This window comes from Manacus vitellinus, unplaced genomic scaffold (genome assembly GCF_001715985.3).
Source record: "Manacus vitellinus isolate BGI_N305 unplaced genomic scaffold, ASM171598v3 scaffold_0_pilon, whole genome shotgun sequence".
NCBI lineage: Eukaryota > Metazoa > Chordata > Aves > Passeriformes > Pipridae > Manacus > Manacus vitellinus.
The window spans coordinates 38,616,395-38,642,296 of NW_021938789.1; the positions used below are offsets into that span (position 1 = coordinate 38,616,395).

At 39.6% G+C, this 25,902-nt stretch overlaps 1 protein-coding gene across 1 annotated transcript in view; it reads right to left on the bottom strand.

Moving 5' to 3' along the window:
* The window catches only part of FHDC1 (FH2 domain containing 1), a 31,733-nt gene extending 9,726 nt beyond the window's left edge, over positions 1 to 22,007 (bottom strand). The window contains exons 1-8 of the mRNA XM_018071701.2: positions 21,389 to 22,007; positions 14,508 to 14,569; positions 13,830 to 13,932; positions 5,613 to 5,698; positions 5,431 to 5,531; positions 2,823 to 2,893; positions 2,613 to 2,720; positions 1,649 to 1,719 (exon numbers count right to left, since the gene is read on the bottom strand). Coding sequence (XP_017927190.1) covers positions 1,649 to 1,719; positions 2,613 to 2,720; positions 2,823 to 2,893; positions 5,431 to 5,531; positions 5,613 to 5,698; positions 13,830 to 13,932; positions 14,508 to 14,569; positions 21,389 to 21,871 — 1,085 coding nt within the window. The 5' untranslated portion in view covers positions 21,872 to 22,007. The remainder of the gene's footprint in view (positions 1 to 1,648; positions 1,720 to 2,612; positions 2,721 to 2,822; positions 2,894 to 5,430; positions 5,532 to 5,612; positions 5,699 to 13,829; positions 13,933 to 14,507; positions 14,570 to 21,388) is intronic.
* Positions 22,008 to 25,902: the final 3,895 nt, after the last annotated feature.

The following is a 25,902-nucleotide window of genomic DNA, read 5'->3' on the forward strand; positions in this document are numbered from 1 at the left end:
CTCCTGGGAGACCCACGTTCCATACAATGGGAGCTCCCACCTAAATCTCTCAGCCACTTAGAGAGTAAATGCTTCTAAATCTATGGCATTTCCTTCACAAGAGAGCTAGGCTTTGTCTAGGAATTGAAGCACTATGGTTTCCCAAATGCTAAAGATTAACAACTGTACGCATACTCCTAACTAAGGTCATTTCACTAGCAGCATGACTTTCGAATAGTAAAGCTGAAGAATTTGTGGCAGACGGACTGAAGTGCACGTGGCAGCAAGATGGTGACAGCATGCATAAGTTTGTCAGTGCACACAAATGAATATAATGTGTGCTGGTTTTTCTCTGCTTACTTCATCTGCAAAGATTAGTTCCCTGTTCTGGGCAGATCATAGGTGGTTTTGCAACTAAGGAAAGCAGTAGAAAATACAGGCTACTTTTTTCTGCCTTTGAAGGAGGAAGAGGATGGTCTACAAGTAAAGAAGGCAAGACAATAAAACATAAAGAACATAAAGGTAGTTGTTTTAACATGCTCTAATTGGGACGATTTATAAGCAACTTGTACATGACAGTTCTCTCTAAAGATCTTCCTCATGCCCAATGGTGAGGCACTATTTAATTTTGTTTCATTTTCCTGTACAGAGTGCATTCCCCGAATAGACTTCAGCATGAATTACAACAGAAGATTTTCAGCACTAACAAATGTGATCAAAGGACAAAGTGGTTAGGAAAAAAAAAAATCACCAAATTTGGTATTCTGCCTGTTCCCCTGCTGTTTGCCAGGGGGCTTGGATGGCAAGGAAAGCTACATTCCCCAGCAGGCCACATGGCAGACTGCCAAAAAGGTGTGTGGGTTGGATGGCAGAGAGCCACACAGGTGGTCCCTCAAAAATTTTTTTTATTAACTCCATGGCCACTCCTTTCCTCAGAAGATTTCAGTCTTTTGCAGACATTACTTAACTCTCCATCAGATCTAAGAGACTGGATCCATTTTAAAGCTGGGAAAAGAACGTAAATAGATTGCCCAAAGCTCAAGAGTAAGGAAGTAGCAAAACTGGGAACAGAACTTCAGCATTGCTGGCTTCCAGATTTGGGATTTAGATCATGCTGTCTCACATAAGCAAGTACAGTTATTGAGGTACAAATCAGGTTCAGTTTGAAATTATGCAGCTTGAGACTTTAGGATGATAAAAAATGCAGAGCCAACAAGCCATTGAGATTTTCCATCCAAGACAGCAAATAGAGAGAAGCAAATGGAACCTCAAAAAGCATCTAAGCAAAGCCAGGGCCAGCACCTGTACCTGATACCAGATTTGGAAAAGTACAGTAGCCTGCTCAGAGACAGATGAAAACTGATTTAAGAAAAAACAGTAACACGCTTTTAGTTCCATCCTTTAAAAGTAATGAACACACACATGTACTTGACAGAGACAGAACTACCAAACCCCTATGGAGATCATGTAATAAAAAACCTCATACCTGAAGGCACATTGCAGGCATACTTCTGCTAGTAAATGGAAATTAAGCCCTCAAAGCTACAGTAAACATTTGTAAAGATCTGTTTTTGTGCCAAGACTTTCTTGAACAAGCTTCATTGCTTCACAAATAAGAAAATTCCAAGTCACAGTCTAACCATAAGTTCTCAGTTTTCTTTTAACTCACCTGGCGGCATCATGAACACTCCCGATTTTTTCTGAAAAGTTGAGAAGAGCAGCATCTTTCTTTTGGGCTTCCTGAAACAAACACAACAAAACCAAAACATACACAATCCATTAACATTCCACCACCATGCCAAAGCCCCTAAGTCTGACAGTTCTAAAGCTTCTGGGAGGGCACTTAAAGGTTTCTCTCTTGCATTGTTTTTCTTCCCATTCATCCTAACACAACTGAGTGGAGGACATCCCTTAAAGAAAGGCAGGGATTAGAACTGGAAACTTTAAACTCCAGCTTCCATTTTCCAGTGTGCAATAATAGCTGCTTCTGCCAGTGAACATAAGTCACATGTATTAATAAGGAATGTCAAGGAAAGAACAATTTACTGATGCCATTGTTTGAGCAGATACAATGTTTCCTGTGCAAACATCAATTAATACCCTATTGTTTGCTGGCTGGAAATCTGTTAAGCCAGTTTGTACACAGATAACCAAAGTCACATATAGAAGCATTTAAATCCTCTTCCTTCTAAAATCAAGAAGTTTGAAAGGAAAGACAATAGCTTGAAAAAAGTCTGCAGCAGCTTTACAAACTCGTGTCAGTCATCAAGGGAGAAAAACTATCAAAAAGGTTGCTCAAATGATTCAGTAGGAAGATTGAAAGAATATTTACCAAAATAAGCCACTTCCACAGTGTAAGAATTCAGTACAATAAGAGAAAATCTACAATGATGAAGTTTGATGAAGGCAAGTTTTTACATGATATAAAAACTTAAGTTTTCTATGAGTTTCTGGATAGGATGACCAGGTAGAGGTAAACTGGTGAATTTTGTGGCAGGAGAAGAAAGGTGAATACTAGATCAAAGTTGTAAAAAAGTTGCTTTTTCTGAGGCAGATGGCCCCTTCTATTGTCTATCACTTATGGACCTACATTTGTAGCAGTTGCTTATACCAGCAAAATAGATTTTCTATACCAGAGCAACAAAATGCAGCAGACTCATCCCAGGTTTGTTTGCTTTTGTGTCCGCCAGCTTGAGCAGTGACGACAGCTTAAATCCAACAGCATTGCCAGCATAACCTCCCTAAAAAGAAATGAGCAAACAGCTGAGGCATGACATCAGTGCACTGCAATACTAACAAGGAAGTATGGTCCATCAGCCATCTCCCTTTTGGATGTCACTTACCGCATTCATAATATTCCCAGCCTGAAGGACCAAGTGCAATATGGAATGCAGCTCCTCACAAGTCATTAGCTCTGTAAGGAGCAAGAAAATTGCCGTCTAACAAGTGTTTGTTTAGAAATATACACAGTCAGTTACCAAACTCCTCTTCATCTCAAGCTTTTTTTTTTTTTAATTTTAACATGAAACTACAATAAACTGAAGAGGTCGTGGGAAAAATAATGGTACTATATAACTCCAATTCACGAGCACAGTTGACAAACCCCGAGTGTATGTTCAGACTTTAACTCAGCAAGTGTAGTATTTCCAAGGCAACTTCCATCAGCTAAGGAAACATTTGGGGCCTAATCCTGCAATGTGTGAAGTGTCTCATGCAAGTGGTTAAGTAACCTCACCACCTACTAATTCCAGTGTGAGGCAAATGTTCTGCACCCTGCAGGATCTATTTGCCATCTGCCAGGATTGGGCTTTTGAACAATTATTCTTTTTTTAGCAGACTTGGCCATGAGGCCTGAAAAGATAACAGGCAGTTTTTAAATTTTCCTTCTTATCCCACTCCCGCTATGAATCATCATTTTATTTCTGTATGATCACCAACTCAGAACAGCATTTATTTTACTTTAGTCATATCAAAGATGATTTAGTACAAATCATTTACACATTTTGCTCATTTACACATATGAGCAAAGAACAATACATGTGCTTAAAAGGAACCAGAGAGATTGCCCTAGAAATGAGATGCAGAAATTCAGAACAGTAAAGAGTTAATAAATTGGCATTACACAAGTGGCACGGCAAACCAAATAACTCCGAATTTGCAAGTGTCCATACAGCAAGAAAATCACCATGAGCTGGTTTTAATGTAATATACTATACTTTAGAGTGATGAACATAATAAAAGGTGGAATCCTTTTAACTGCAGCGTAAATACTTTAAAAATCTATTTTGTTTCCAAGTTCACATTCTGTAATTTTTACCCTGCATTCAACTGCTCAACACAATGCAGTAATCTATCATTTTGGAAGCAGGTAGCCCTTGTAAATTTGTATTTCAGTATTAGGAGCCTAAGAACATAGAACTAATTAAATAACCTTTGATCTAACAAGCTATAGGTGAGAAAGCAAGGAGGAAGAAAGACAAGAGAATACAGAAAAGAATAGCAAATTTCACAAGGCCAAGAAGAGAAGGCAATTTCCAAAGATTTTGCATAGTAAGAGCCTGCTCCGCGTCACTATGACATACATCCATTTGCAGGCTAGATGAGAATCCATCACGCTATTTAGACCATCCTAACCCTTAGTGATTGTCAGCATTAAAATTTAAGTGAGTGTTCTCTCAGCTTAATTACAAGGAAAGAAACCTAGGAGATAGCAATAGAAAAGTAGACATAATTCCTAAACAACTTCGGGCTATCAACAAACCCTGAAGTGAAAAGTCCAAATGGAGAGCACATGACACAAATGGACTGAAAACAAGGAAGGCTCAGTCAGTCTAATTTGCGTGACTGGCCTGATGCAGGAGTTGGAGACCAAAGTGTCTCCTCTGGAGGGAATTAATTCATAAGTTTACAGATGTCCTGGGTGAAGGACGTGAAGGACATTAAGGTGCAGCTGCTTTTACATATAACATATGCCCTCACATATGTCTGCTCAAAACACAAAGAACAATGATTTGAAAGAAATCATAATAAAAGGCCAAACTCAAACCTCATCTTAAGCTAAGGCACATTTTCCTGACTCAAGGACTAGTTCAATCCCCACTGGTGGGAAAAACACAGCAGGTTTTTTTTCATTTGCTTTCACTTAAAAGGACTATCCTAATCACCAGCGCTAATAGTTGAATATTTTAGTACTGTGCCTTTTTATACCACTAGAAGCAGTCTAAGCAGTGTTCTACTAGCCTGTCAAAAACATTTCCAGCATGAAATCGGAATTTCTTATTGAGGAACAGGGCAAATAGTCACTGAAGACACTGGAAAGAGTCAGCATCAATGTTTAACTGAAAACAGGAAATTAAGTATTTTCCTGCAGAGTAGAAGACACACAAATAATCACCTGCAGCATTTCAACACTTGTGAAAGGTAAAGAACAAAATAGATATATAGAGAAACATAGAGAACAGAAACAGAAAACATACGAATAGCAATAGTATTCTCTACCATAAAGATTTTAGCCTATCAATACTGCCACCTCAAAAGGAAATGGCATATAGAGAAATTTAGAAAGTACAGTCACTTTCTCTATGAATCTTTGAAAGAATGAGCAGAGAAGTGTAACAAGCATATTCCATGAGAAGGAGAATGGTGCAGGAATGAGCAAACTGTATGCAAAAGATGACTTATCCTCATTTGGTCATGGACACCTTTGCTTCTCTGGGTTTAAGATACAGTACTTGCGGGCTTTGGTCATGAACTTGTGTCCAAAGTCTCCAGATTTTTGATTTTGGAAGCAAAGATTCACCAGGCACACCCTGATGGCATTTGTCAGAGGGGAGTTAGCTTCCTTTTAATAGCTAAGGTACCTGAAATTCAAGCTCTAGTCTTCGTAATGCAGACTAATTAACATGCTAACAAAAACAAGAGTATTAGGCATGTCCCAACATATTTAATTACCTTTTGTTGCCCGTCTTATAATTTTCATGTCATCCTGTAGAGAAGCACAGGAGGGTGAGAACTCCCTCTCCAACACCATGGCTTCAATCCTAAGAGCATAGCTGGAGTACACAAACAGGTTTAGAACTGACAGCCAAATGACAACATTTATCATGAACAGAATAAACCTGCTATCTCCTTACTTTGGCACCTGGATTAGTAAATACATGAAGGAATCAGCTTGAGACAGTTTTGATACATCTCCATCAAAAGCTCTTAATTTCTTTACCTAGAAAAGAGAAAAAAAACACTAGCAAAGAATTTTACCAAAGATCAAGATTAACTTGACTTTGGAAGCAAACAACTTGAAAAGCAGTAAATTTAACAAAAGGCATTGGAAAGTCCACCCAGTGACTGAATGGTTTCACTGTCCCAGGCTCCTGTAATTTGCACACACCCCAACCACAAAAAAAAATTTTAAAAATAACATCACTCTTCTCCCAAAAAACACAGTCCAGTGGAAGAAAATGCAATGCCTTCATTCTCATTGGTGATTCTGATTTCTGAGCAATGTTTGCTCTCATCACTATGTTTAGGACACTGATGATGATCCGAAAAACAATCCTCAACTCTTCAATAACTGTGATATACACTTGGGCATAGTTTAGCTGTGTTCAGAACTTCCAGCAGAGGACTATCTGGATCTCTTTGGCACAATGCAGTTAAGATTTAAGTTACGGGTTTTTTTTCAAGATACTTGCTTCAACCATTTCCCCTAAAACACTCTTAAGGGATAAACTTTATCCTCTTGAGTTTGTATTTTTTCATTCACATGAAATATTTTAAAGATAAAGCCAATCTTGCATTTTAAGTAATTTGTTATCAGTACTCTGAAAACACCATTTACATGCAAAGGAAGTATCACGGCATTAATTTTGGCAATCATCATTCCCAGCTCCACCAAATCCATATATTTGCATGATCTGGAAGCTGCTGATCTGCCCACATACTCACTATTTGTTTATATAGAAGAATTGAAAAATACATGCACACATGTTTAAGTGTAACTAGAATTTCTTCCACATCTTCCAACACAGCAACTGGGTCCAAAAGCAGAGCTCACTCTCAGGTACCCTGTTTCTTCATTCAACCAACACGTTCACACCCAGCAGCAGCTGTATGTTTCCACTGATTTACACATCAGCCCATCATCCTTCCTTTTTATAGCATTACACTTAAAGCCCATTAACAACCACATTTACACAGATGGTCTTCAGTTTTAGAAAGCATATTAAGTTATCCTGGAGAGAGGCACACTACATCAGGACATCAACAGTTATCACGTTGCCATGATTTACCAAGATATCAAGAGGTTTTTTTACAGAATCAGCTTCCAAATTAATCACTTAAATTATTTTCCTGCTTGGACTGTAAAAAAGTAACTGATTTGTAGTGGAAAACAACATATGCTATGCAAAATCATGGATTTAAAATAAATTCTGAACCAGCAGAAGAAAAGGATTCTTTTAACCACTTTGTTCTGCTTTATTCACATTTTTTTCCACATCATAAAAAAATAGATGTTGACAACACGTTAAGAAAGAAAAAAAACAAAAAATACAGATTAAATCCAGAGTAGAAAAGAATTCCTTTTCAAATTAAAAAACACATACACAAACAAACAAACAAAAACAACTAACAAAAACTTATGACCAAAAGAGAATTCTAATCAGAGAGCAATTTTTATTCAGGCTATCTAGCTCTATTTCCTAACACCTCCCTATTTAACTCAAGAGACTCAGACAAAAGCTCCTCTAAAGATAAACAGTATAGCTGTTTTTTGAGGCCTGAGAAAACTACTAATTTACTGAGTAATTCAAGAAGTCTGCCAACAAAAAACAGGAAAGACGAGACTTGAAAATGCTGATAATTCTAAAGTATTAAATGAGCAAGAAACAAACCCAAAATAAACACTTTTTCTACATCATGAAGTGGGAATATGTCTGCTATCTCAGTTAGTCTTTACAGGTTCTTTAAGCTAGCTTTCAAAAAATAGTGGTCTGCAACCTAAACAAAAAACCCTGCAAATTCTCAAACCTCATTTTACTATGTTGCAAACATCAGAGTTTGCCTGAAAAGGATACAGGTATTCAGATATGGGAGAGGGGGAGGAAAGAAAGAAAAGCAGCCCACCAAAAAACCCACCCCAAGTCACCAAAATCAAGATCATATCAGCCACAGGTAATTATAGGAAGATGCAATTTGAAGACTTAACTGCACAAAAAGTGAACAAGAGATCCTGAGATACTCAAAGGAATATTAACTTATTCATGCTACCTGTACTATACTTAAATATACTTTTGCCAGTAAGTAGCTATCAATGTTTTCTGCATGGAATTTTAGTTTTACAGACACTGGATGAAATCCTCTTTCTTCTACCTACTCGGAAAAATGCCTGGAGTGCTGCAAGGGAGTACTAAATCCCAGAATTCATTCAGAGGAGGAATGTTTCTAAACATGCACAACAGAAGACATTGATGAGGCTGCCTTTTGATAGGTAGCATGGGGTGTGAATGTCAAAATGCAAAAAGCTTTGGGTCAACCCAGAAGACGGCCTATATAACCAGACTTAAATCAAAGATGTGCTCAACACCTGGTTACACTTTTCCCAGCCTACATCAACCATCTTAACCCCCAGTTTTTCCTTAGGCATTCAAAATTAACTTTATAACAAGCAGCAAAGCAGCTCACCTAACAAGTCCAAAATCAAAACATGGTGGAGGAAAGTGACCCATTCCACAAGCAGACAAAACAGGAACAGGATAGAGTTATAAGGTCATTTTCACCCTGGAATTCAGCATAGCATAGCCTGATTCTCCATATGCGTAAGTTTTTCACATAGAAGACTAAATCTTCTGTTAACTTGGCCTTAAAGAAGTAAATAATCAGGGAAATAGCTTAAGGTAAAGATAGGACAATTTATTTTCTGATCCCTCTTTATTACAAATTTCATGATTGAAAAAGACCAGTTATATGACCGTGAAGCAAAAAAGAAAGTTATTTGACTTTACTGACACTACCTATAAACTAAAAAAACAGCTGCTGAGCCCCAAAGCTAAAAATTACTGAAACACATTTTTTATGTTTGTCCTTATACATTCCAAGGGAGACTACTAAAAATCCCATGGGACTGGCCTCTTCTCTCTGCAGCCATATTGTCTGAGTCTTCCCAAAGAGAACTGAGATTCTCTGATGGCTCTTAGAAGTGGGGGTCAAATTCAAATACCAAATGCAGCCAGGAACTGCGAAGAAACTACGGGGATCGACAACAATGTTCACTGTTAATCATATTAACAGATACAGTAGATAGGTGTATTAGTCTGAGAACACAAGAGATGTAAAAAAGTGGCTTCTTGTAAAATTGCCATGAGTAACTCTCTCAGTTCAGGCCTTGCCCTCCTCTTTTCAAGCACAACAAAATCTTTTCCACAACAGTAGACAGTCACTTACAGAGGTATGGCAGTGCAATGTATATATGCAAGAGAGTGTAATTACATTGTATGCTCAGTTCTGTATTACTCAAATTGGGTGCAGAGCTACTAATTTAATTTTTCATTATATTTGTATATGGAATATACATTTGCACTGTCCATGCATGCCCATGCACACTAAATCAGATTTTAGATACAGAAAGTTCTCACATATGTAATTTGCTTAATTTTAAAAACAGTTATGAAACATAGAAAGCCTGATCTTTGATTTGATTTGTGAACAATTGCAGTAGATATGCCTATTGCAAGCATGTCATTATACCTCGCAGACAGGAACGCTAATGCGTTCAAGTTTTTGGTCATTTTTGAGCTACCAGTAACACTCACAGTGGGATTTTACTTTATGGCATAAAACAGGTATGTTGTACTTCTACGCAGGAATAAATGTTTTCTCTGAGTTTTTTTATTTAATAGTTCCATACCACTGCAAATATTCAGAGCACTCACAAAAAAGACAGTTAAAAACCACCAAACCCCCCCAAAGGCACCACAGTGGAATCCATCTACAAGGGCGTGTGGGAAACTAATGTATTAGGCAGTGAGGCATCATGGGGCACAAGCCTGGGCAGTGGCAAAACACCATGAGCAAATGATAAAAAGAAATGGAGAAAAACCTGCAGGTTATCATAAAGGGCAAAAAAGGAAGCAGGAGATGAAGGCTTTGAAGGATGGTCAGCCCTATACAGCAGTGGCTGAGGAAAGGAGGGGGCAGTTAACTACACAGACATGGTTTGAAAAGGGTAGAGCTGTCTGACAGAAACAGTTCCAGTACAGCAGGTGACAGATGACTAGGGTTTGAAAACAGAGTATACAAGCAAAGGACAGGCTTGAGACATTACAAAGGAAGTTAAGACATTGTGTTGATAACCTGGGCGTGCATGTGTGTGGGTGAGCTGATTACCAGTATGATACGCTCTCTTCTGTATATATTTAAAGTACAAATTCAGGCTATTCTAGCTCGTTAAACACTGGACTCTCAGCTTTTACCAGTCTGGGCCTGCTGAGGAGTGCGATGATATGCACATAAAAGCAGCTAAAAGCTCCTTCTCTGCTTTGGTCAGGATGCCAGTAAATAAAAGCTGTCAGCCATTTCAACAGGATATCGTTAAGAAACAGTTAGGAATCTTTTTAGAAGTGATACAGCAGAGAAGGTCGTTCCTTAGTTAAGGTTCCCTGGGAAAAAAATGAACTGAAAAAAAGGATGAAGCAGAGGAGATTCCAAATAGGCACTTCTTTCTCTTACAAAGCTGCTTAGCACAGTATGGTACAAACAGCGGGACTTCTAAGAAGGCTTATACAAAATCAGTGATCTTATCTTACTCGTTATTGTATTGAGAATTTTTATACATCTGCTTGGTCTTTTTATTTAGCCACTGTATAGTGGCCAGACTGGAGACATACCCACAGCCCTGAACAAAACATTGAGCGGAACCTTGCAGCAAGCTCCAGGTTTGCCAGCTTCAAGTATTTGTCAACTTTTTCAAATTCAACATTTAAAAATACCCAAATTTTTTCAGTTTTATGAAAGACTTCACAGCAGTGCCAATATTTCAACAGCAGTCTTATTCAGTCTGAGAAAACCATTCAGTAAAGCCAGTATTTGCCATTTATACGCAAAAATCCCAGCAGATTTGATAGCTGTTGGATTTTTCTTAGAAAACAGCTAGAAAATTACCAGTACCGACACCTATTTATGCATATAAATAGAGTTGCCACAATACAATACCACAAATAAAAAGAATAATTTTAAGGACAGCAGATGATAAATGTATTTGTTAATGCAAGTACTTAGCCTATATTGTAAAAAAAGCTGGAACATCCATCAGATACCAGAGATACTATCAATTGAAATTATGCAAAATGTGTCACAGATGTCAAACTACTGACCAGGGGCACATTCAGGTAATGTGACTGTGTATCACAACACTTCTAGATAAGATAAGATTAGACTACTGGCATTTATTCACATTAGACAGCTGTAAAGGTCATGGTGAAAAAGAAGAAACTAAATGGTCCAGAGTTGCCCTTTCTACAGCTGTGACCAGGAAAGGTATTCCTCTCCCTTCTTTCACTTTTACAGACTAAGGATTTATGGTACTATATAAAAGAAAAAACAAAAGACATTTCCAAACACAGTTACTGGTGTGGATCACAAGCACAGCAGCAGGTAGTTGGCTCTCATTCCAACCTGCAAGAAACCTGTGCTGCTGGGAAATGTGACTGTAAAAATACCTGAGCTGCTGAAAAGAGCATACAAAGAGGAACTCCAGAACTCCAGAACACCTATGGTTACACCAAGACAGTTTGCACTGGTAACTGAATACCAACTAACCTTTTAGGATGTTTAAGTCTCTGCTCACAGTAATTCTCAATCCCTACAACAACAAAGGAGGTCTTCAGGAGAAGGGGAAGTATCTAAAGGGCAATCCCAGGGAATCCTTGCTGAGGACAGGAGCAACATTGTGTAAGGACAGGCAAATGTGACGACACCTTGCCAAAGCTGTCTCACATGATATGACAAAAAGAAATTAGGGAGTGTTAAACAAAAGAGGGAACAGAGAACAAATAACACCAATTTACCTGGTATCTCTAGTGATTCTGGATTATTTATATGTGGGGTTGTATATTTCTGATGCTTTTCCCTTGGCAAATGGTGAATCACTATTCCAGGGGACAGGTATTCAGACTCAGAGGCAGACAATGAACATACATTTCGGAAAAAAACACTGAAAAAAACAAATCTGAAAAGCCCTGAGGTTCATAAAAAGAATGAATTTTTTAACTGCCTACACTAAAATTTTAGGAGCCACAATAGTAAATGAGTTATTGGACCCACTTATTCTTTGACCACTTTGAGCATGAAAATATGAAGGCATGGAAACATTTTTCCATACCAACAGAAGCATCAGTCCCTTACACTCAGGATTTTCTCCCTGTCTTGCTTGCCACCATCCACCTAGCTTTCAAGGAGAAAACTCCCCAAAAGTTAAACAACTATGGGGAGAATAACAAAGAGAACAGAAGTTTTTCCTTTTTCTGATGCATGGAATTAATTAAATACACACAAATACCTACACAGTGGAAACAAGCCTCTTTCCAGCCTTCCCTTGGGAACAGCAACAAATCTAATGCCTGATGTCCCTTAATTTCTGATACTCTACTGCACCATAAAGTATCTTTTATTAATTTCTCAAGTGACTCCTTAAAAGCACTTTTTAAGTTCTCTGGTCCCACTATCTTGAGGGGCAGGTCTGTTGTCAAACCATATACTAGGACATAAACACACCTTTTCACTCTTAGCAGCACCTCCTGGATAGCTAAAGCATCTACTTGAGTATTGCAGACAAAATTGATAAAATTCAATGACTTGCATAACAGTTCTAGCTGGACAACAACATTTGTATCACACAGAATACGTTACTTGAAAGATTTTCTACTTGTCATAAAATAACAACCAAGATCTAAACCAGAAAAAAAAAGGAAAAATACTTTTCTTTCCGTCTAATTTGCTGTATATACACAAGGTTAACTAGGAGACACTTTCTTTTAAGTTAGCACTCCACTGTTCACCTCTGCCTGACTCCTTCAGAGGAAGGAGATAAATTCTGTTTATATACAGGAATATGTACTACAATTCAAACAAAGAGGGAAGGGGGAATAGGTTTGAGGTCCCAGCACTACTGTTGCCTTTCCTTTTTTTTTTTTTTTGATTAATTACATTTCAACTTGTTGATATCCCCCCAATGCCAAACGATATCTTAATCAAGTATAATAACAAAATTTTTAAAAGATTCTCTGCAAAGGCACTCAATTTAGGGTTATAAATTTGACAGCAAAACAGAATAACGTTCTGCTGTTGACTGGATCTGAGATTTGCTGCTGCACAGAGGAAACAGAGTGCTTCCTATGACCTTGAAGTGGTAAAGCATGTGAGTTGAGGTTGATCTGTATGTGGACTTTAACTTAGTAATTTCCCAAGTTTCAGCCGTCACTTTGATGTGAAGCACTCAAGCAATTCTAATGCTAATTTTGTCGAGTTTGTGGTTTACATTACTCTCAAGTGCATACAAATGGGTCAGTGCAAATATGTGAGCAGACAAGGAACTGTACATCATTAAGCAGGGCTCCCAGGTCAGTCAATGAAGCTTCACCTCTTTAATCCTATGAATAGACTTGAAGTTTGAGATTAGGAGGGGAGAAAGCTGCACTTGCATGTTGGTCATACGGAGAGCACGAGAACATTGAGAAGGTGCTGTGGTAATTCTGTGCCTTCTAACATGTCTCCTTTGAGCATGAAGCCACGTTAGCAAATTCAATGGGTGCTGCACACTGGAGTTGCCTTTCTACACTGTTGAAACCAAATGACCCAGGCCCAGGAGCAGGCAAATCCCAGATGCACCAGGAAGGCAGGGAACCAGAAGGCAAAAAGACAGTAGCATAGGGTTACCAACATTCAGCTCACAGGCACTGTAATGGGAAAGCGGGAGGCAGGTGCCAAAGAAGTGAAATTTGTTTGCATTAGAATATACTTTGATTCTGAGTTTTCTGACATCCCCAGAGCAGAGTCATCTGCACACAGGAGGGTTCTAGGTCTTGCTAGGATGTCAGTGGGACAAAAGAGACCATCACAAAAGCTAAAGGATCTTAACAACTCCTTAAAAGCAGGTGAAATTACTTGATGCGAGGGGAACGACTACACTGCAACCTCAACGCTACATGTCAAATGAAGATTAAATATTTGCATTCAGTGTTTTCCTATCCCCTGGCCTCAGGAAGGCATTGAGATTCCTCTTTTAGAGACCTTCATGTTGGAATTCCAGGCAGTAGAACTCTACAAAAAAATAAGTTCCATGTAAAACCATTATTTACCTCCTCTGCTTCTGGTAATAATTTAAGAAATTCATGTAGCAGTTCAGAACCATAGGGCTGACTTCTTCCATGATAAATATCTTCAATGATGGATTCAGCAGACCTTGAAAAAACAATTGAGCATACATATTTCTAACACTTGCAGGGCGAAGAGTTACACAGATTATAAAAAACGTGCCTGGGCTACTCAATGGAATTACAGTGAGGCTATGGATGCATCAGTGTCCACAGCAGCACTGTTCTGACACCACTTTCAGGGATGCCTTTACTGAAGGGCAACATTTTCAGCAAATACATATAGCAACGAAACAGCTTGCTCTTAAAAGTTCCTCACGTTTCCCCTTTCTACTAATTGTTTATAAAGAAAGGAAGCCAGTGAAAGGCAGTTTGCATGCAGTATTGCATGAGATACAAGAGCTTCCCTTAACTCTTAACTAACTCCCTGAAAACTGACTTCCACTGGTTAACATTAGTAAACTCTAAACGTTTGGTGCTAAGTCATAAAAGAACTCAAAACTAAACATATTAGAAAACAAATTATGTCAAATTACATTTGACAAACCTGAACAGAACTGTAAACTCCACAAGGAACAGAGCACAATATACATTTGATGAGCGCTATAAAGAATTTCACACATCTGTAGCTTGCACTAGCTGCACAGAAAAATCAAATCTTACTTTTTGAATTGTTTGAGAAAAATCCCAATATTCATACTTCTCTTTGCATCCAAAATGGAAACCTGGGAGAGAAAGCAAGAGAGATTAAGCTAAGAATACCTAGGAAAATAGCACATATTGCAGATATTGTTTCTTCAATTGCTACAGATAATTGTGTGCAGTTGCCACCAAATCACAGGCCAAATGAACACACGGTCACTTCTCATCAACAAAGATCACATATTACAAAACTAGTTTTTACCAGGGAAATGCACAGCACACTCAAACACCTTTTTCCAAGTGCAGCAAAAAAAAAAAAATCCACAGCAACATGTATGGAAGGAATCAATATTTTTATTTCATTACAAAGTAAAAACATTCTTCTTGCTTATTTCATACCACTGCATCTGTGAAATGTTGCTTATCAGGTAATAGGTTGTATTGCATTTGAAGGCCTCGAGGTTAGGGAGCACCACACTTCAAAACCCACGTTATTTCAGAGGTTTTATAACAAATGTGAGGATGGGATTTCTAAGCAGAGGTCAGTACGCACTAATGATTTTATTCATGCAAACTAACAGCCACGCTGATCCACAGAAAGATAAGCAAGTTGATCTTGAATCAAAACCTGAGACAGATAATGCTCAAAAGGAAGCAAAAGGAAATCCATAATAAAATAACAGTCTCCCCCTACTTTGTATTTTAAAGTTGATTTGCTGCATCATCTTATGTGTATAAACTCTGGAGACTAAGCAGAGAAAAAAACCCCACGACATTTTCCACTAATTAAAAAAAAAATTAAATAAAAGTGTTATCTCTTTTTCTTCCTGTAACAGTATACAAGCTTAAACCTGAGAAGTTTGACTTGTTTTAGAAATTGTATCCTTAAGGTTAAAATTTTACCACAGCTATTTTGGTGATAACAGTTACAAAAGTCATGAGATTTACAAGGACAAGAGAATTGTTTCACCTTAACAGTGCCACCTGACTGCTACAATAAAATAGCTCAGTACACATAGATGTTCAGGACTACTATGGGACTCATGTTTGAGGTTTTGACAACTGGAAAGGCGTTTTGACCTCTGTGACGGTGCTCAAATTAGAAATACATATATAAATGCAACACTGGCATTGTCATGAAATTGAATTAGCCTGCAGTCAGCTGGTGACGGCGAAAATATAGGTATGGACTATCCTCAACATACACCCAGGAGACAGCCTCCTCATCTGCTGAAAAGAGTGAATCATATTGAAAAGTTTTCTGAAATTCTGGAATTTCCTAACTTCTGAAAACAACAAAGACTAGAAAACTCAGGAAATATCAGCATATTAGTTTCAATTAGATTAAATTAGATTGCTAGCCTGAAGCCCTTCAGTTTTAGCATACGCAAAGATAAGAGGACACATCGAGGTTTATTCTCCTGTTATCTTGGGAGTTGAGTGGCCCCTAACAGATCATTAAGGAAAAGCCCCTTAACACAGGACCTGTTCAACTATCTCTCTGCCTGCAGTATCTAATCTTTTTCAAATGTTTTACTGCAGGGACCTCTCACTGACCTCTCAAACTGTAACTCCACTCTCCAATTGCTCTGGTCACTCCTAATTCTCTGATTTCTCTGTACTAAGCCTATGAGTTTTGCCATCACGATTTGGCTTTTGGTTTGTTGGAGATTTTTAAACATGTTCACAATTAACCTTCTGTATATATTATTTTCAGTCAGTCACTAACTGCTAACAAGATGACTGACCATCAGTTGGGTAAACCTTTGGTTTTTATGGCACAACTCAGATTTACAGGACAACCTCAAACAAATTAGAGAAATTTTAAACATCTTTCTGTGAAGAAAAACAACAGACAGGAACATATACAGCTGCACTTCTATTATCAGTACAACATAAAAATGTCATAGCTGTTCTTATGTACCAGGATTTTATACACAGGTCTTGCTTTGTATATGCATGTACACAATTTTTTCCCCTGATTTCTTGTTTAAGCACACAATCAAAACACATCCCAGGTTTTGGTCATTCTTGGCTTGGTGTCTACTTTGAGCTTATCAAAAGTGTTTGAAAAAGCTGTCATAACTCCTTCAAGGAGTCTCCAGATGGGAGTGTGAGGAGGAGAATAGGGGAACCTGGCAAATATTCCATAAATACTCTACTCCTTGCACACAAATACGGTATCATCCATCTCACATTCAGTTGCATATTAGATTCATAATCTTAGTCTCAACATCTGTTTGCAATGTCTACTCTTCTCCCCTGAGATTTCATTTGATTTCACCCTTGCAGAAAGCCGTCTGCTGTTGCTTTTCACCCTTCAAACATTACTGCAGCTTTTTCTAAATTCTGCTCAGTCTGCTCCTATCTTCTGTTCATAAAGGCCTTCAACACTAGAGCCGGCACAGCATGCTCCAGATCTCTGCTTGCCATCTAAAGAGATTTTAAAGTGCCATCTACCAGTAATACCCTTGGACTTACTGACTCAAAGAGTTACACTGGACTGGAACTGAAAATTGAGAACAGACATTCCTATTCTCACTGGGATTCTTCATATCAAAGAAAACTCTCATATGGATTTTATGATTTACTTTAGATAAATTCAGGAGAGCTTTCTCCATTCTCATCTTATTCAACTCTCTGAAACTGGAAATACTACAATTCCCTCAGACACTTTCCATCATGTCAACACCTGCACTTTGCCATTCAATGCAAAGCATCACAGGCTCCCACACTTGCCACTTCTGCTTCATAAACAGTGCAATCTTTAAAGCAAGGACACCAATTCATGGACACCAATTCACTCATGAATCTGCTTTTCATCACCATAGTATTCAACCCAGCATGTTTCCAAAATCTGCAGCAGGCACAGGTAACAGAGCCTCAGTTCAACAAATGTTAATCCACCACTGAAATGTTCACTGTTTCGATGTATTAACAGAAGGGGAAAATTAGCTTGAGTACCATGGTGGAGCTGTGATGATGGTAAGATGATATCAGCTCCTGAACCCTGACACAAATTTGCAATCAACACGACAGATTCAGAGGAGTGTTCTGGGAGACACAAAAAGCCTCTCATCAAAACTGGCTTTGTAGTGACTGCAGAAATGCAACAGGAGTTTCTTGCCATGAAATCATCAATGAGGAACAGGAACATGAACATGACAAAGAGGATTTATGACAGATTAGTGAAAGCAAAACATTGTATGTATTCTTTGCATAAGAACAATGGGTTTTCACATGGTGGGATACAGTTTACAAATCAGAACAAGTATGGAATATCCTGGTGGCTCAGGCTTGGTGCTGAAGGTTAGAAAGAATATAAACAACTTCCTGTTTCAACTTCCACTTCACTTTACAATGCACTAAATCACTGTCGAGTTTAATATTTTGGCCTCTATTCTCTGAGCCACATGCACTGCCTGGAATAGTTGAGGAAAGGTCTACTTCCACAGTGCAGCAGAGTGAACCTGGCAGCTTACTAAAGGGCTGTCCCACTCCATGTCATTCTCCCTTGTCACGTTCCTAACCTGCTCTTTCCCTCAGGCAGGCGCTGGTACTCATCTCATTTGGTTCTTGTTGTTAGTTCTTTGCTGGATTAACTGGTTGAATCAGCTTTCAAGAAGGTGGAATGTGCATCAGAGCCAGCACAGAGAAAACAGAGAGAAGGCATGTTTAGGAGAGGGGACAAGAGACATCCTGTTCACTCCTTCCATCTTCCTTCTCTTTCTTCCTCTCTCCATTGTACAGGTGCTGGTATTCACTGCATCCTTTCACAAGTCATCAAAACTCACTAAAAGAGCAGAAAACAAACTAAGAACCTCACGGCATTCTGCTGAGCTACTTACTTAAATATGTTTACAGAGGATCCAGTATCTGTATTATATTTTCCAGTATCTATCCAGAGCCAGCAGACATATGGGGTGAGGTAAGGGACAGGAGCAGAGGGACAGTTCGAAGGACAAAGCAAGACCAGCTCCTCTGGTTGACAAGCTGTTCTGCCCACTCTGCTGCCAGGCTTGCTGTAAGCCTGGGTGAGTGTAGTTTGTGCCATACTGTGACACCACAGAAGGATGGTGAAAGTAAATTGGCGTGTAAACTTTACCTCTACACCCCCTATTTTTCAGAGGCTCAAATTACATGGAACCATAGGGCAAATTAAGCCTTTAGTCAAGGAAACATGTTAATTAATCTCCTAAGGGTTTGGTGAGGGATTGTTTACAAAAAGGAAAGCATTTGCTGTAGGAGTTTTGACTCAAACCTCAAAAGGGACTTCTGTTATAATGACAATGTTACAGCTAAATTTCCTGTATAAATCACCAGCGAGTGAGGAATTAAAAGGACACGTAGTGTTGTAAGCTCCCACCCGTGTAGGACTTCTCCCAAAACTGCTCATAACTTTATAACCAACAGCTATCTCTGGAAAAGGTATGAACCCCCCAGTCTCCTCCACAGTCTCTCCTCAACACTGGCTGAAGAGTCACCTTTTACCACTTTCACTGAAGCAACACCACTGCACGGAGGGGAACCCCACTGCAACAACAGAGCACTCTCCAGCCACGCACTTCTTTACAGCACTTTGGACATGTGCTGCTTTTTTCAGATTGGGATCTAAGTGATAGTAGAGTTCAAGCAATTGAAGTAATCTTGAAAATTCATTGCTGACATACTATGCCAACTGGGCTAATTCCACTATTTAAACCCCAAAGAATATTTTCACTGCTATACCATAAAGTACTTTCTAAAATCAACTAAGAACAGAGGTAACAAAACAAAAAAACATTTTGTCCATCTTTCCCTGTCAGCCAGTAACACAGTCACAAAGAGAACTACAGCTCCCTCAGCCCCACGCTAACACGCTCTCCACAAGGTCACACAGACACCGTGTACCTCAGCCTGCCTCCAACTCCTTTCAGCCTGTGTAGGTTTTACTACAGTGAGCTGAGGATAATCATTCTGCACTAAAGTAAGTGAGCAGCACCTGACAGCACGGATGATGGGCATCACAAACATTTCCCATGCCTCAGACCTCCAGACTCCTGCTGAACAATGCCTGTCTGTAGTCACGTTAAGCAGGTGAGCTGTTGCGCATCTGTACTTCCGCACTTCCAATAACACATAGCTCCTCGGGATTATCTCCTTCCCTCTTTGCTAAGCAGATAGGACTGCAAAGTCCATTAACACATAAGAAATTGCTCATCACTGTCTGACACACTGCTGCAGCATGCTTGACAAAGCTTAGCAACGGTGTTGAACATTTTGTCACTTAAGTGGCATCACTCAGAGGCAAGTGCTGTTGCCTCACCACCTGCCACGCAAAAAGTCACTCAGGGTGCCCCAAACCAGTGTGCACAGGCATCAAGCAGTGCAGATGCACTGGACCACCATATCAGCTCCAGACAGATGCACAAAAACAATTAACTTGCAGCAAGGCAGGTTTTTGTTTCCAAGGTACTGTATCTTGGTGAATCCCTTATTTTGCAGGCCTCTAATTTTCATCTCTAATGCTGCATGAGTTCTGGAGCACACTGGGGTTTTTCTCTGTGCCAGCTACTGTGCCACTATGAGCCACATTCTGTTTTATGAAACTTACTGTAATTTTTACCAGAACTAGATCTTCACTACACAGCAGTTCTGAAAGGGGAAGCTTCTAAGGAAAACACAGCATCTGTAAATGGCACAGGAAGTCCACTCACTACACTCCTGATTCGAAGATGAACATAGCCTGAACACAGCACAGAGGTAATGACTACCTCTGATGATGGCTCCAATTACTACTTCCCAATGTCAGGGCTTCAGAGCCTGCAATACACATGCCTTTCAAAACCTTTCATTTTAGTCTATGTACAACATGCAAGCTATCAGTATACTGGTTTCTCATCTTGTCCCTGCTGATCTTATTTTGACATCTCACGAATCTTGCAAGATACCAGCAACTTTTAGTCCCTATTTTCTCACTAAAAATTGATGCATTGTTACATGTCTCAACCCCATGCCCTCTGTATTTTTTTTACAAGCTAACATGTATGTAGACACACACCAGTGATTAAGTCTGCATTTCAGCCCTCCAATTACTTCACAGAAAGATCAGTTGAGACAATTCAATTCAGGTTTCACAAAGAGGCTGTCTATAAATGAGGATTTAAGAACTAGAAAAGCTACTTATCAGTTCACAGAGAGTGGCTGAACCTGAGAGTACTTGGTATGTAGCACCTCACCACCAGAACAGAAACCAGTGACAATCTTCAGATCTTGTTAGAAGGTTATTTTAATGCCCAGAAAAAGCATGGTAGATGAAATAAGGTTTTCATGAGCAGGAAAGCCATGTTTAAGAAAGGTGAAACTTTACCTCAATTAAATAATAAATACCCTTAATCACTATATTATGTTTTATATCCTTGCTGTCATTCTGGTGCTTCCCTTCCTGATGTCTCTAGGACACCAAGGGCATATACAGCATTAACCCTTGCAACAGGACCCTCTTCTCTCCTGCATGGTGCATGTTTGCATGTACAACATCTCATCTGTACCACAGACATAGGGAAAGACCTGAAGAGAAAGGCAACAACACATCTATGTTCCACACTGGAAACTCAAGGGCTATCCAACAAGAGTAAATACAGATGCCTTCAGCTCCCTCCACTTATTCATATTTATTTTAACAGGTGATCAAATCACAGCACTTACCAAGTTAAAATAATAAAACACTGTTAGCTCTTTGAAAAACAAATATGTGCCACTAAGAACAAAGAGTTTATCCTTCCCATCGCTCCCCTTTCCTTCAAATCAAGACAAATTTGCCGTAAGGATGAAACTTGACAGAGAAAGAGACAAAGGCGAGGCAGAATTCACATAACTCCCACAGCATTATGTAAAAAAAGAGGTTATACTTCAATTCTTACCTCCTCTTTAGTCTCTTTAAACGAAGACTTTGAAGATCGACTTCGGGAGTCCTGGGGCTTGGTTTCTTCCTGCTGCCCAAAAAGTTCCTCAATTGTCTTTGTATCAATCTGATACTGTGGTCTTGCAGCAATTGTCCAGATGTTGTTTTTACCACGGACTTGTTCTTCAGGGATAGTTTTCCAGAAAAAGCTCCGCATTCGTTTTTTTTTGCCATGGTTGTCATGCCCATTTATCAGCTGTGGAGGCAGGGGTAAGTTGGGCCCAGGCAGTGGAGGAGGGGGTGGTGGTGGAGGCAGCATTGCCGGGGGAAGCGGAGGGGCTGGGGGAGCCCCTGTGAGGGGACATGGTGGAGGGGGCGGTGATGCTGCAGGCTGAGAAAGTTGAGATGCTGTCGTCGTATCCTCGCTCATTAATCCTGTTGCAACTGGAATAGCCCCATTTTCTTTATCATTGACCAAGGAGAGACAATTCATAACATGCATTTTATGGCCTCTCCAAAGAGGAGAGTGTTACTTCCTTGGATGGGTTTGAAACATTGAACAGTGAGTGCAGCAGCCACTGGTAACACTCCCTCTTAAACCCTAGTCTGCCAGCAGCAGCAACACAAGAGGGGACTGTATCATCTTCGTAACCTACAACAAAGGACAATAGGGAGACTCAGATCAGAGAGACTGGATATTGTCCCTTGCACTGAAAAGACACCAAAATTAAGGTACAACAGCTATCAAGCTTTTAATCCAGAAGGGAAATTTAGGGACTCAAAAGTCTTTCACAGGGCAGTTGTATAATATTTATCCACACTAAGATTTTAAATAGCTTTAGGTGCCTAGATTTCAAGAACATATATAAAAATAAGAACATCTCTTAAATCACGCACAGTATATATTGAAACTACCTATTAATCTCAGTTCAGTGCAATTTTGTAAGAAAATATATTTATTGCAAATTACTAAAACAAACCAATATTATTCTACTCCTGATTTCAGATACATTTTTAAAGGTGACCACACACAGTTAGGAGATATAAGTATTAACTATGGTACTGCATTAACTGGATCAAAGAGACCCTGTTTGAATCCTTTGAATTCACGGCTCAAATCCAAATTGCATTAAAATAACAAACTATGTCTAAGATTTAACAATGTAACTTAATGTACTACTTTTTTTGCCTTTTTCACACAATTGCCAATAAGGGAAAAATACTGTGCAGTCCCTAAACTCTGTATGTTCACTGAGATGAATTTATAGTATTGCTGGTCTGGTTATACTACCTCCCAAAACACACTCAGAGAAGAAAGACCACAGTTTGATTAAGTTGCCCCTTATAATTTACTTCAGCATCTAAGTTAAAAGAGCTAGTTCAGTAACAGAAAGGACAGAGGAGCTGACAGGAATAGGATCCTACACATCCTGAGCATTGTACATATGCAAAGACTTAAATATTTAGGAAAATTTTTACGTCTAGTTTATCTCATGAAACAATTTAACAGGAATCACAATAGCTTTTAGTATTTTCTCCTACATTGTCACCTTCTAAATGAAGATGCTGTTATTGACAGCAAACCCTCAAGTAGGAGTATGATGTCCACAAAACCTACAATTTTGATAAGCCAAATCTATTGAAACAGATTTAATTCATAAGTCCCAGAGAAAACAAGTGTTTTCAAGTACAGACCAAAGAGGAATCCCATGATTTTATGGAAATTTGGAAGCTATCTCAAAAAAAAAAATTGGGAATTGACCAGAAGAAAAAAAAAAGAAAAAAAAAAAATCAAAGTGCTACACAATACGAATTTAGACAGAAGACATAGAGCCCCTGAGCAAAAATCAGTCACAGGAAAACTCAACAGAAAAAGCTGAAGTAATGCACTGGCACAAGAACAACATCAAATCAGAAATTTGGCACCTATTTAGTAGTATGCCTCTTCAGCAGGGTTCACATGGAGCTAATAGCAACCCAGATCAATTTGACATTGTATAATAGTGATGAAAAAACTTCGCTATTTTTGCCAGAGATCCATCACCGTACAGGAACAAACAGACCCAAGTCACAGGAATAAGCCTTAGGGCAAATTCTCTCTTGGTCTGCAAGGGCTCAGCCACTCACAGCTTCACTGAAGCCAATGGAAACAAGCACAGAATGATCCACTGTACCTTTTCTTCTCAAAAGCTTGCACAGGTAGCAATGAACTCCTCTCTCCTGCTTCAGACTTTCTAATCTTATACCTTACATTATACAGGTATTCACAAGAAGAGAAAACGTATATCAAAACCTGTATGATGTTTAAATCATAGAAATGATGGAAAATATTTTAATGGCATGGTAAAAAGGAAAAAAGCTACAAAGAAAGTGGATCAGGATAGAGTGTTTCAAATTTAAGTCAGCATTAATACCCAGCTGCTATTACAGGGCTCTGTATGTTCACGCCTCTCCTCCCAAGTTCATGATCATAGAAGCAGAGAGGCATAAAAAAGCAGGTGCAAGGTGGTGGAAAGAGATTAACCACTCAAAGCAATTAAGTGTTGCATTAATTTAAAGAAATACTCCACTAGGAAAAAAACTTTTCCTCCCTACTACTTATTTAAAAATTAAAAATGTATTAGCTAGTTTTCCACCATCACAAAGCAGTATTCAACATTATTATTATTTTCTAACTTGGGTTCCCACAGATTAAAAAAAAAAAAAAAAAGAAAAAAGAGAGAGAGAGACAGACTGACCAACCATGCCCCTGGCAATGTGCAAGAACCTCATTTTGAAACTTTCAATAAATCTGGATGCTTTAGGAAAAACAGGATCAAATCCTAATGGAACAAAGTTGTAGGCAATGAATCATCAGAGTCCCAGCACTAACACACAGGAGTGGAAAATGACTGATCTCAGACCTGAGTGCTTCTGAGTTAGACAAGGGACACTCCTAGTGAAAGGAGTGGAGAAGGCACAGGGAAGAAAACATCTCAACCTAGATGAAAAGACAGATATATAGAACAGGAAAAACTGTTTTCAAGCCAACTGTTTTCAAGCCCTGTACTGCTTTAGATGAGGTAACAGTCAGCCAGAACCAGGAAAGGGGAAGAATCAGCATTTGGAAGGAAGGCATGAAAGGAGAGGCACAGCATAAAGGCTGGCATTCAGCTTTGTTTTCTGACAGATAAGCACGATTCAGGTGACAGAGGTCACCTGCTTGTAAGAGGATGGCAGTCTCGAGTTACCAGGTACCAGGAGACTGGTCAGAATTCCCTTCTCGTGCTGCCTCTTGGAGGAGTGGCTCAAAGATGTTCCCACTGCTCCCACCATTACTGTGGGTGGGAGAGGAGAGAAGCTGGCAGCCAGGACAGGCACTGGGCTGCTTGTTGGTATCAGCAGGTGCCTCTGAGCAGGAAGTACAGCAAGAGGAGGTGGGGAACAACGCAGCCTTTCCAACTGTGAACTACTAAGACACGCTGGGACTGGGATGCGTAATAGAAGCCAAGCAAAATTTTAACTCCTAAGGAGCCTCTCTGCACTTTTCAAAGGATTAAAGGGGAAAAAAAAAGGGAGTAAAGAACAAACGTTTAAGATGTCTCAATTACACTTCATTATTGTATGTTTGTTACCCAAAACAGTCCAAGAAGTACAAGAGCTCTAAAGTAACGCCTTTACTGCACATTTTAATTGCGTCCATATTTGGCATAAAAGAAAAATTTTATTTCTTTGTCTCATTCATTGTTTTAGCCAACCTAATCTAACTTGGAAATGTAATTTAAAATTTAGAGGGTGGGGACAACTTTCTCCCCAGGTAGGAAGAGAAACACTCTACAGTAATTTGTTTCTTGCAAAAAAGGCAGTTGCCACCCAGACGGACGCACACTGTGTTTGCATACACAAATCAACAGGTGAAATGCCCGATGCACTGAAGGGCATTTCATAATTCATACTGCAAGATATTACTCCCTTTAACTCACACCTTAAGTTCTCTCCTGCCCACGTTTCTGTGTCAGGTGCCCTCCAAGTTCTCACGAGAACGCTGGTTTTGACACCAAAGCCCAACCACAGTATTTGGATGTCTGTGTCTCAACAACTGCTGTACAAAGGGGCAAAGGGAGCAACTAGTTGCTGACTGCAAAGAAAGGAACTGCAGACACCGATAACCAGCCCCTGATCCTGCCAAAACCCGCAGGTTACAAAGAAGACACAGCTTGTGCTATCACAGCAACTTCAAACTACATCCCTTCATGCATCCAACAAAACCCCTGGTAGGGAACCACGACCCTGCCAGCCGGCTGGGATGGGCAAAGAACCCCCGAGCGGGTCCCCGCGCCAGCAGGACGGGCACGGGCAGCGGGCCGGGGGGCTCGATTCCAGCTGGTTTTGGCTTGGGGTCCCAGCTGCAGGGAAGGGACTTCCAGTGGAGCAGCCCTCAGCCTCAGCGTCTTGTTTTCCGTCCTGGAGCAGGTGCCTGGCCCCGCTGTGAGGTCCCTGCCTCCGGGACCACCCGAGGCGCCCCGAGAGAGATCCTTACTCCGCAATTCCCTT